The sequence below is a fragment of the Piliocolobus tephrosceles genome, chromosome 8, assembly GCF_002776525.5.
Source record: "Piliocolobus tephrosceles isolate RC106 chromosome 8, ASM277652v3, whole genome shotgun sequence".
Lineage (NCBI taxonomy): Eukaryota > Metazoa > Chordata > Mammalia > Primates > Cercopithecidae > Piliocolobus > Piliocolobus tephrosceles.
This window is the reverse complement of record NC_045441.1, coordinates 130,216,032-130,228,956: the sequence shown is the minus strand read 5'-3', so window position 1 is coordinate 130,228,956 and position 12,925 is coordinate 130,216,032. Positions and strand designations below refer to the sequence as shown.

The 12,925-nt window shown below is 45.5% G+C and overlaps 1 protein-coding gene across 1 annotated transcript in view; it reads right to left on the bottom strand.

Annotated features, from left to right (window-relative positions):
* The window catches only part of TMEM178B (transmembrane protein 178B), a 394,534-nt gene extending 383,765 nt beyond the window's left edge, over positions 1-10,769 (bottom strand). The window contains exon 1 of the mRNA XM_023184952.1: positions 10,388-10,769. Coding sequence (XP_023040720.1) covers positions 10,388-10,769 — 382 coding nt within the window. The remainder of the gene's footprint in view (positions 1-10,387) is intronic.
* Positions 10,770-12,925: the final 2,156 nt, after the last annotated feature.

The window sequence follows — 12,925 nt, the reverse complement described above, 5'->3', positions numbered from 1 at the left end:
CATCTGGGGGACAAGCAGGGGTGGCAGGGCGACTAGACAAGCATTACCTAGTCAGGGCTTAAAACATTTAAGTGAGGCTGAGATTCCACCTTATCAATCCACAAATATCTCTCTAAGAACATTTTAGGATCGATCGCATGTCGCCTTTTCTGCAAAACATGCCCTGACTGCTCCCAGATGGGGCCCAGTCATTCTGGTTCCCAGCACAGAAATCTCCCGTAGAACCAACCAGGGTGCTTGTACTTGTGAGTTTCCCTGCCTATCTCCTCACTTTTTAGCTCCATGAGAACAAGAAACAACAGATTTCACTCAAAATCCTTCACCTCAAGTAATGTGCCCGGCATTGTTGGTGTTTAATAGACATTTTTTTTTTTTTGAGACGGAGTCTCCCTCTGTCCCCGGGCTGGAGTGCAGTGGCCGGATCTCAGCTCACTGCAAGCTCCGCCTCCCGGGTTTACGCCATTCTCCTGCCTCAGCCTCCCGAGTAGCTGGGACTACAGGCGCCCGCCACCTCGCCCGGCTAGTTTTTTGTATTTTTTAGTAGAGACGGGGTTTCACAGTGTTAGCCAGGATGGTCTCGATCTCCTGACCTCGTGATCCGCCCGTCTCGGCCTCCCAAAGTGCTGGGATTACAGGCTTGAGCCACCACGCCCGGCCTAATAGACATTTTTTTAATAAGTTCAGTGAAATATTCTTCACCATTTTTAAATGTCCCAAGGGATGTATTCATTAGTTTTCCTTGTCTTGTGTACTGGTACTCCTTAAAAGCTCTGTTTAGAAAAAGCAAAAAAAAAAATCTAAAGCTCAAAAATGTATAGCTGTAAGCCCTATGAGGGCAGGAATTTTGTATTTTATTAACTTTTGCATCCCAAGCATACTTTGGTTGTGCCTAATACATAGGTGCTCAATAAATGTGCTGAATAGGCCAGGCATGGTGGCTCATGCCTGTTATCCCAGCACTTTTGGAGGCCGAGGGGGGGCATATCACCTGAGGTCAGGAGTTCAAGACCAGCCTGGCCAACATGGTGAAGTCCCATCTCTACTAAAAATACAAAACTTAGCCAGGCATGGTGGAGTGTGCCTGTAATCCCAACTACATAGCCTGGGCAACAAGCGTGAGATTCCGTCTCAAAAAAAAAAAAAAAAAAAAAATTGTGCTGAATAAATGAAGAGACTTGGCTATGAAGTATTCCACACACTAAACAGAATCCAGTTCCTTTCTTCATTGAGTGTTTAAATGTTATATTTATTTTCATGGGGGAATTTACCATTTTAACCACTTTTAAAGTCTGGAGGCATTAAGTACATTCACACTATTGTGCATCTATCATCACCTTTCTCTTAGGTTTTTCACTTTAAACCCTGATCTGCACATCACATTCCAAGCCATTCGAAAGAGGAAAAGTTCATTTTTATTACATGATTGTATAGTGGTAAGAAATTAGCTATTCCTATTGCAAACTGGCACCCGGGATGATCTCTTTAGAAATCGCTTTCTGTCTGTCTCTCTCTCCCTCCCTCCCTCCCTCCTTCCCTCTTTCTCTTCCCACCCCCCATCAACTTTCACCTTGCCCATCTTTTCACCTCCTTCAACCATGTACCTATTATCTACTTTTTGTCACCTAGATCTAACTTTCTCATCAATTGTAAAAAAAAAGTGTAAAAGGGCTTGGAGTTGATAGAATCGAAACATATTATTTTACATATGAGAAAATAAGTGGTATAAAAGAAGGTATGAATTCTCTCAAAAACAGCAATCAAGACATTAGGATGATTTTTCCATCTATTCATCCACCAAGTCACACACTTCCTCCTCTCTCTGTGTATCATTTGGGGGTAGTAAGTTATAAACATACCTGCATCTAAATAAATGCCGGTGATTCTGACATCTAACATCTAGATGTGTGCGTGTGGGGGGTGCGTGTTTGTGTATGATTGGTCTCACTAACCCAGAGTGTGGTTCTCATTCTGCCTGAAGGCCTAGGATTACTTACTAATAGCAAAGAGGGGGAAATGTTTTTAACCAACAATCCAAAGTGGAATATACAGTATTGATCCTCTAATTGATCCTTACTGACCCTACAGTAAAAGAATAGATAAACTGACCTCTTCAGAAAAAAAAAAAAAAGGCTCTAGACTTTGTTGACTCAATAAAAAGAGCTTACTCCTGCATTCCCTGACTGGTTGATTCCTGATCCAATTGACACAGGTAAGACCTCCTGAGGAAACACCTGATACCAATGCACATGACAATGAACTTGGGAAACCATGAGCTGGAGTGTAAGCTCCCTTAAGACAAGAACCAACCATGCCTTTTTGTTCTCCCTCCACACCTAGCAAAGAGCTCTGCACACAGCAGGTTCTCAAAACCACATCTCTTTACTCCATCCATTCATTTGCCCAGTGAGTCACAGGTTTTCTTCTCGAACCATTGACTTTCACTGGTTAGTTGAGTTTTAGGATAATTGAGGAGAAGAGGTGGGACTATGAGTGTGTTTATTTATTAATACGGGCATACACATGGCATATATGCAAGGAGGTGCACATCATGTATACAAGACTACGGATGTTTGCATGTGTTTCTTTGAAGGTGAGTATGTCTTAAGTTTTTTAATCAATCGGCAAACAGTTTTTCAGAACCTACTAAGTACAGTACCCCAAGCGTGTTTCAGAAATTAAACAGTTTCTGCCCTCTAGGAATTAAATAAAGAGTGCAGAAAGAATCAGCCTGTGGAGGCCCCTCGGCTAATGAAAACTCCTGAACTCCAGTCTATATTAGGTTTGCCACCTCTTTTCCCTGCAGCACCCAAAGCCTCCTTGTATTATAAAATTAAAACTAATGGAACTACAGCCACATGTCACTGAACGACAGGGATATGTTCTGAGAAATGCATCGTTAGGTGATTTTGTCATCATGCAGACATCAGAGTGTACTTCCACAACCTGGATGGTGTAGCCTAGTACACACCAAGGTTATGTGGCTTAGCCTATTGCTCTGAGGCTATAAACCTGAACAGCATGTTACTGTACCGAATATTGTAGGCAATTATAACACAATGGTAAGTATTCGTGTTTCTAAACATAAGAAAGATGCAGTCGAAATGCAGTAGAGAAGACAAAAAATGGTACACCTGGGGACACTCTTACCACGAATGGAGCTTGGAAAACTGGAAGTTGCTTTGGGTGAGTCAGTAAGTGAGAGGTGAGTGGTGAGTGACAGTGAAGGCCTAGGACACTACTGTACACTAGTGTAGACCTTATAAATGTTGTGCACTTAGGCTACACCAAATGTATACAAAATATCTTTCTTTTTCCAACAATAACCTCAGCTCACTGTAGATTTTTTACTTTATATGCTTTTTAATTATTTTAACTTTACAACTGTATGAAATATTTTCTTTCTGTATTTTTTCTTTTTTTGAGATGGAGTTTCACTATTGTTGCCCAGGCTGGAGTGCAAAGGTACGATCTCAGCTCACTACAACTTCCGCCTCCCAAGTTCAAGCAATTCTCCTGCCTCAGCCTCCTGAGTAGCTGGGATTACAGGCATGTGCCACCATGCCCAGTTAATTTTTTGTATTTTTAGTAGAGACAGGGTTTCACCATGTTGGTCAGGCTGGTTTCGAACTCCTGACCTCAGGTAATCCACCCGCCTCAGCCTCCCAAAGTGTTGGGATTACAGGCATGAGCCACCATGCCCAGCCTCCTTCTTTATAGCCTTATCCTATAAGCTTTTTACTGTTTATAAAATTTTTTATTTTTCAACTTTTGAAACATTTTTGTTAAAAACTAAGACACACACACACATTAACCTAGGCCTGCATAGGGTTGGGATCATCAGTCTCGCTGTCTTCCACCTCCACATCTTGTCCCACTGGAAGGTCTTCAGGGGCAATGGCACAGATGGAGATGTCATTTCCTATGATAACAATGCCTTCTTCTGGAATCCCTCCTGAAGGACCTGCCTGGGGCTGTTTTACTGTTAACTTTTTTTATAAGCAGGAGTACACTCTAAAATAATGATTAAAAGTATATCATAGTAAATACATAAACCAGTAACAGTCATTTTACTATCAAGTATTACATACTGTACATAATTGTTTGTGCTAGACTTCTACACCACCAGCAGTGCAGTACATTTGTTTACACCAGCATCAACACAAACACAGGAGTAATGGGTTGTTGCACTGTGACATCTATGATGTCACTAGGCCATAAGAATTTTTCAGCTCCATGATAACCTTATGAGACCACTGCCATATGTGCAGTCTGTCTTTGACCAAAATGTTACCGGGCACATGACTGGGTTTCATTTTTGGCTTGCTTGTCATTCTTCCCCTTTGTGCTTCCTAAGGGCAGACCTTCATGGTACCCACTACCCTGTGCTATATTACACATGATTCATATATTCCATATTATTTTTACTCTACAAGTATTTTTTTTCAGATGGAGTCTCGCTGTATCACCCAGGCTGGAGTACAGAGGCATGATCTCGGCTCACTGCAACCTCCACTTCCCGGATTCAAGCCATTCTCCTGCCTCACCCTCCCGAGTAGCTGGGATTACAGGCACGGGCCCCCAAGCCCAGCTAATTTTTATATGTTTTGTAGACACAGGGTTTCACCATATTGACCAGGATGGTCTCAATCTCTTGACCTCATGATCCGCCCACCTCAGCCTCCCAAAATGCTGGGGTTACAGGCATGAGCCACCATGCCTGGCCATGAGTATTTATTTATTGTCCATCTCTCCCCTCTAGAATGTAAGCTTCTCCATGTGGCCCAACACTGGACCTGATATACAGCCCACAGGCCCTCAATAAACACTTGTTGAATGAATGAATGTGTCCTTCATGTCTATAACTTCATCATCTACCACAGCGAGCAAAGTAAATACGCAAAAGTTATGTGACAAAAGGTGTATGCACTTTGGTCAGTGAGCTTCAAAACAGGGTGTGTGAGCCACTCTAATTACTTCCATTTAGAATTGAGATTCCAAGAGTATTATTTCCTTTTTCCTCTCAATTTGTGGAATCAATATCCCAGTTTCTTCTCCACCTCACTCCTGCCCCGATAGATTCTAAGATGATGGTAGAGTGTGGTAGGTGTGTTCTCACACCTGGAGCCAGAATTCGAACTCTGACACCTTCGTTTCCTAACTAACTGTGAGACTTCACGAGTTATCTGACCTTTATGGGCCTCAGTTCCCTCAACTTTAGGATGAGAATTTAAAATAACACTAATACTTCCGAGGGTTATTATGAACAATAAGTTAGCTAATACATGTAAAACTTTTAGGAGAGACCTGGCATCAAGGTTGGCTATAATTATCATTAATCTCTTTCCCACCCCATCAATTTTGCAAGTGATGTTTAATGGAGATGGAGAGGACAGGGGGGAAGAAGCGAGAAGCTTGTGAGAATTCTGTGAGTTGATGATGAGAAATTAAAATACAGATTTACTATAATTGACCAAGAACTAAAGCCTTCTGCCCAATATATTCAAGTAGCAAAGTTTCTTAAAGTGTAGAATGATATACTTAAATTTAAACCCAAGTTATCATGGAATTATATTCATCTGAAACAAAGTATGTGCTTGGTTCTTTTAGAGGCTATAGGCTCTATGTGGCGCTGTCCAACAGAATTTTCTCTGATGGCAGTAATGTTCACTGTAACCTGCACTGTCCCACACAATAGCCAGTAGGCACATATAGCTATTGGACATTTGAAATGTGGCCAATACAACTAAGGAAATAATTTTTTTGTTTGTGTTTTGAGATGGAGTCTTGCTCTGTCACCGAGGCTGGAGTGCAATGGCACGATATTGGATCACTGCAACTTCCGCTCCCGCCTCAGCCTCCCAAGTAGCTAGGATCACAGGCACATACCACCAGGTCCAGCTAATTTTTGTGTTTTTAGTAGAGATGGGGTTTTGCCGTGTTGGCCAGGCTGGTCTTGAACTCCTGACCTCAAGTGATCCACTTGCCTCGGCCTCCCAAAGTGCTGGGATTACAGGCGTAAGCCACTGTGCCCAGCCTATTTTATTTAACTTTGGTTATTGTTAACTTAAACAGCCACATGTGGGCAGTGGCTCCCCAGCTGGGCAGCATAGCTATAGCGGATTTGCTATACAAGCTCCCTGACTTGGTCCATGCCTGCTCTCCAGCTCCTGGTCTGCTCCTTCTCCTTGCCCCAGAAATCAACACTCACAAGGCCAAACTGCTGTTCCACACCTCTATGGTTGTGCATATTCTGGCCCATTGACTGAAATAGCCTTCCTCCACATCCACCTCCAAACCTTATCAAACATCTTGTTCAGATTTCATTTCCTCAGGACAACTTTCCCTAACCTCCTCCTGCCTACCTCCCGCTACTGCCAACACGATCTACCATCACTTCCTCTGTGTTTCTCTGCATCTGTTTCTATTGCTGCTCTGATCATCCTGTAGTTGTAACCTATTTTCTGTGACACTAACAGACTATGAAAATTTTAAGGACCAGGTCTTATGCGTTTCTTCATCCTAGTGATGTGTGCCCATCACACAATACATGTGCAGTAAATATTTGCTGATACCATTATTAATTTTTAAATATGTGAATGTTTTCTTAAAATTATTTTTGGAGTATTGACAACCACTTTGTGATTATGGGAACTATTTAAGTCAAAGTCTTTTATAAGGCCAATTTTCAAATAATAAAAACTTCTTAGAGTATCAGTTGAAGTTCTTATTTCAAACCATATCAATATAACATTTTAGTACAAACCAAATAATATAATTGATCCCTTAGAGTTCCCTAGAACAAAATCCTACCTATAGCTCCTCCTCCTAAGGAAGTCTCTTGGATTTCAGAAACTGATCTTGTCACTGTCAGAAACTGATCTTGTCACTGATCTGTCCCCAGTGCCTGCAGTCACTTAGTAGGAAGACATGAATGAGATTTAAAAGCAAGAAGACAAAAGGACCTGATTTAAGACTTGTCATGGACACCATCAAATGGGAATTCAGGGTAATCCACCCTTGCTGTACCCTATATCCAATCTTACCCTCAAGAAGGAAATAATTGAAACCTTATCCATCACAAAAAATAATGTCCATAAGTGATGTGTGTCTGCTTAGTGACATGTTAGCCAAAAAAGAATTGTCTGCTTTCCTTATTCTTTGGCAAAGCTCAAGAAATCGTCGTTTCATAGATTATGTAGCATGTGTTGCAATATTAACCTGGTCTGACAGCCACACTGGTTCATATTTTCCCATCATGATTTTCTAATTTTTTACTTATATTCTCACACAAGTGTTTCTTTTATTAGAATAAGCTCATGATGGATACATTTCTGTGAATCTAATTTGTATGAAATATTTCCCAAATACCAAGCATCTGGTGAATGTATTTTACAAATGATTGTCTTTCCTGACCTCCAGGAACTTATATTTAATAATGCAAACAAATGAATACACAGTGATGAGAAAAGCATACGTGTGGGTACAGCATGGCAGAAGGTCCATGAGGAGAGTGGCCGATTTCAGAATGACTGTAAATCCAAATGACTTTACCTTCAAATCAGACATAGATTTGATGTTCATTTTCTTATTAATTATGTGGTTTTATTTTGAAATGCACAAATGGCACTTTCTAATGTAATTAACATCGATTTAACAAATAACTAAGTTCTTTAGATCATTTAGATAAGTCTCTAATTTTCCTATATATTAACAGATTTTAAAGTCTTTTTTCTGGTTTTCCTTTTCCCTTGCCCAATACATGTCTTCCAGAATTTTAATCAAAGTAGATATTTCAAAGAGACAAAGGTCTGAGATCTCTTTGGCAGTTTCTAATGAATAATGTGAGATAAACATCTTTTTCTAAAATGTCTCATTTAAATATAGCGATATCAATTTATCTTTTTAACTTCCTTATAAAATCTGCCCATCTAAGAGGAACACTGATTAAGTGTAAAAATTATGTTCTATATGTTATTGGAATTGCTTGTGAATTCTACTAATATAACATGCACTTATTTCCAAAAAGTGTCTATTGCTGCTCAGAAAAGGAAGATCTGGTTTTCAAAGAGTGTGTTTTGAGGTTAAAAATGAAGATAGTGACCCTAACTCTCTCAAGATTTGTAAGGCTGGCATGCCATCTATCTCAATAATACCTAACAAGAATGTCAAATGGACAGAAACAGCCATGGTAAGCGGGTGCTTGCCGCTGACAGTGATTGCTGTATTTTGGGTGATGGGGAACACCATTTCCATTAGTTCAAGTGAAATACAATGCCCTGCCAACTCTAGGTATCAGTGTATTCAATAACCCTGCTGTGCCATGTCCATTTTCTGTTGCTGCAATTAAAAATCAGTCGATACAAAGTCAAAATGTTGTACATTCTTCCCCTATCCCTTTCCCTGTCACTGTGTTTCCAGCTTCACCGGAAGAACATGTCACCATGGCAACCAATCCCTCCGGTGCACAGACCAAGTCAACCTTTCTAGTCAGACTGCCAAGCAGAGCAACAGGGAATCAAAGCTCTGAATGGAACCGCCAGAAACCATGAATTCCATCCCCCTTTCTCTAAGTGGGGTTAACCAACAAAAGAAGGGATACCTCTCTTGTTCTAGAAGGCATTCAAGGAAGGAAAAGTAAGAACATCCTTCAACAAATTCTCCCAGTGTTTGCTGTTCATTATTAACATGAATTCTCCCTTACATTTCAGCTAACTTCCTCTCATTTCAACTTCAAAGAAAGCAGAAAATCATGGATAAAATAACACTTTATAAATCTGAGAATCTGAACACTGTTATAAAGTCACTCATTGTCAAAAACTATTCTAGGCCCTCTTGTTTTCCTGCCTTGATGTCCAAACCCAAGTTGCTCTCTTCTGGACTCCTCTAATATTCTGTACATCTTTACAAAGCGGTAGTGCTCCAAAAGGGTCACCTCTTCCAATAAGAACCCAATTGTGAAGCAAATGGGATATTGGTTGTATTAACATACCCACAACAAAATCAGCTAAAATCCCTAGTCATTCTAAAGACGGTACAAAACAAACACTTAGATAGATTCTGTCTCTGAAGTCACCTCATCTAAATCTGACCTGGCCACCTAGACCAGACCCACTGCTAGTCATTCTTAAACAATTGACTTTTCTGCAAATTAACAATTTTTCCTGATCAATTGCATACTTGTATCCATCAAAGAACATCAGTTCTCATAAATATTACTTTAATACAGCAGCAAACCTCACAGCATTATAATGAGACATTAAGAACTGGTTTTATATCTTGGCCTCAAAGACTTTGCAAATAATAGTATCTTTGTCACCTTGACATCACCATTTAATAGTTAAAGAGAATGAAACACAAGGGGGAAAAAACCAGACTCATAAAATCTGCACATCTTCCTGGGATGTAGCTACCATAGAAGAGAACATATTCCTTTCTTCAAAGCAGTATTAATACACATTCAAACAATATTCCAGTGAGTTGACAACAGGATGGTTCCCAAAGTATAAATCATACAAGGTTTACAAATTCCATCAGATAAGCAGAATTTTTTAAGTAATGTAATCATATTAAAGTATCAAATAAATTTGCATCATTGGCAAATGCAGCTTGTTTTCTGTTTTGGTTATACACTTTGGGAATTTTTATATACATTTTCTGAGAATCTCATTTTTTTTCTCTGACATGCCCACTTTGGTGTTACTCAAAGAACTATTTTTTTTGTTGTTGTTTTTACTTATTAACTCTTGTTGATATTCAATGCACACAAGAAAGTCACTACTGTCAACCACTGTTTCAGAAGGAGACATGAAGAATTGTGATATGATGCTGCTGGTCAGCTGGCTTCGAGCTGCTTACAGGACAGGGGCTGTGATTTATTGATGTTTATATGACCAACGCCTACACCATACCTGGTATAGTATAGCGCTCAGCAAACGTTTCTGGTATGAACAAGGCCTTCTCTGTGAAATGTTTCCCCCAATTTCCCTTGATTAAATCAGTTCAACAAAAAGTATTGGGAGCCTGTCTACCCCTGACACATGACTCCTACAGGGCTTCCTTTAAGAGCACAAACACCGTTCGAGATTCCCTTCTTCTCAGAGGCTGATGAAGCATTATCCTGGATAAGAACCCTGGACCATGAGGTTCCACTCGAATCCCGACAGACGCGCAAAAGGAGAGGCAGGGGAGAGAGTTAAGCCTGAACCAAGCTTCATTAGCAGCTATTGGAAGGCAAGTTCCGGCCCCGAGGCTCAGCCAGGCCTGGATAACTCGACCGCCTGGAACCCAGAGACCTGATAGCCTGTGGCCTGGGGAGGAAACGCGAGGGGCTGCGGGGCCTAGAGGCTCCGGGCTCTCCGCAGCGCCACGCCTAGCGCCCGGCGCTTACCTTTCCGAATGAGGGCGGCGATCTCGGGGTCGAAGCCCTGCCGGTGGCACTTCCTCCAGAGACCCATGTTGGTGGAGTTGTACTGCCGGCTGCACTCGTCCGCGGGGCTCATGGCGAACAGCTGCCGGCGATTCCGCGCCCGGAGGAGTTTGCCCTCCCAGCGGTCCAGACGCGAGCGGCTCGCCCGGAGCGGCAAGTTGTTGTTATTGTTGTAAATGAAGCCGGGGTCGACCCGGCGGGTGTTGAAGGCCTTGCACCTGTCCCTGTGCTTCCTGGCGTCCGTCTCGTACCAGTGGTCCGAGCAGATAGCCACGGCCAGCATGCCGAGGGCGCAGAGCGCTAGCGAGAGGCCGGTGTAGAGCAATAATCTTCCGGCAGCCATGCCTCCGCTTGGCGGCTACACCATGGGCATGATCCGCCGCAGCCTCGCCTTCCCTCGCCGCACCCGGAACAAAGCGGCGGGCGGCCGAGCTGGGGGAGGGGGCAGGAGAAGGACTCGCGCCGCGGCGCCCCCTCGGCCCCCGCCTACCGGAGCGCGGCCCGGGGACTGCGGGGATGGGGGCGGGCGGCCTAAAAAGTTCTGATCCGGAGAGGCTCCCGCTGGCTCCTGGGCATCCTCTGGGGCAGGTGCAGCCTCTGGCGGCGGCGAACCCAGTGCAGCCGCCTCCCGCCCCCTTCCCGCCCCGCAGGAAGCGACTGCCCCGAAGCGGCTGCCTCGGCCCCCAGCCCGGTTTCGGGCGCCGCTGCCCTAGGGCCGGAAACTAAATGCCAAGTGTCCTCGGCTGCGGTGGGGCTTGCGGGGATTTCTTTGTGCAGGATGGTGACGGGACAGAACTCGCCTGTCTCTCTAAAGGAGACGGGGGGTGCTGTCAGGAGGCGCCACCCGACCACCGGGTGAAGCAGAACGCCCCCGATGCGTCCGGCGGGCGAAATAAACCTCCAGGTGCTGGGGCCAGCTTCTCCGAGTCCCACCTGGGTATCCGGCTCAGAGACTCTCTCCCTCCCCGTCTGCAAGCAAAGACCTGGGGCGCGCACCCAGAAATGTTCTTCCTCTCTGGGTCGGGTCCTTTTAAAATTTCCGTTCTCTGGTCACCAGCAGGTCGGTTGCTCCTTCTGACCCGCGTGCTTCGCTCAGAGGCGCACTCCCAGCGGACGCACGGTGTCGGCCGACCTTTCCCCGCGAGCTCCCCGGTGCCCTGCCTCTGGCATCGCCATTCAGGCGGCCCCTCGGGCCGACAGCGCGGTCACCCCGGCGGCGTTACCGGACAAGTCCCGGCCTGGGGTCTGCGGAGACTGAGCGGCTGCTGGCGGACGCGAGGGGCGGGCTGCGCGGCGGAGGGCGCACCGGGCAGCGCTCGCAGCGCGCGGCGCTGGGGAATCAGCGCACCGCGCCTTCAACACCATGGACAGGTCACGCCGTCGCGGCGCGCTGCCGGCCCAGCAGCCAGCCCCCGAGCGTCACGCAGCTCTTCCCAGCGCCGTCTTCTGCCTGGAGTGTCCACCCGGCCACCTCTGCACCCGGCTCTCCCGCGACGCTTCCGCCTCACTTCATCTGGCACCCGGGAGCCCCGGGAGCCTGCCGCCCAGGTGCAAAGAAAATGCCGCAGGCACCGAGGAAAACCCCGGTCCCGGCCTCTCCAAACAATCCGCCCCTTTCTCCAGCCACCTGAGCCCCTGGCACTCTGGCACCCCGTCTGCTCTGCCCAGCTGGGCTCAGCCGCTCTCAGATTGCACCATTTTCTTCTCAGCCCACCCCAGCGCCGAGATGCTCGCTCACTCGGCAGCGTGCAGAGAATCCTGTCCCGGCCTCCGAGTCCCACGATCCGGCTGCTGGCGCGCGGTGGTCGCCGAGATGAATGGGGAGAGGGTGGGGGAGGGAGGCTGGGTTACTCGGCTTCCCCTCGTCGCCTCCTCCTCTAGTCGCGGAGGCTCCGAGGCGTGGCAGGCTCGGCTGGTGCCCGGGAGGCGCGAGAACCCAAGCTGCGCCCAGGGGACTGGGGAAATCGCATCGCCCGGGTGCGGGCGCCGGAGGCAGCCGCTGCCGCGCTCTCTCGTCGGGCGCGGGTAGCTGCAGCCTTGGCTAAAACCCACAGACGAGAACACCGAGCGCGCAGCCAAAAGCTAGTGATGTCATCCGTGCAACGTGAGCCTCATCTCTTATTTTTCTAGCCTCCTTAAAGATAAACTGCACCATTTCCCAGGCACGAAATGTCTAAGTCTTATTCTTTGACCAGGCAAGTCAATGGTGTCTAGATAGGTATGTGCCCAACCACATCCATATTTATGCACATATACATATATGTGGTATGTAGCATGTTTACATGCACTATTATAAATTTAGGGATGTTGCCTACAGCTCCTGTTTCTCTTTTCAGCCATGGGAAATTCTCTCAAATCCACGACAGTTATTTAAAGGAAAAACTGCTTATTGCAGAGTGGGCCTTCAAAGGGGCCGAGCGAGCTCCCTGCGTCCCCGGTTTGGGTCGCTGGTGTCTCGGGATGCATTTGATCTTTCTCCCCACCCCCCGCCCCCAGAAA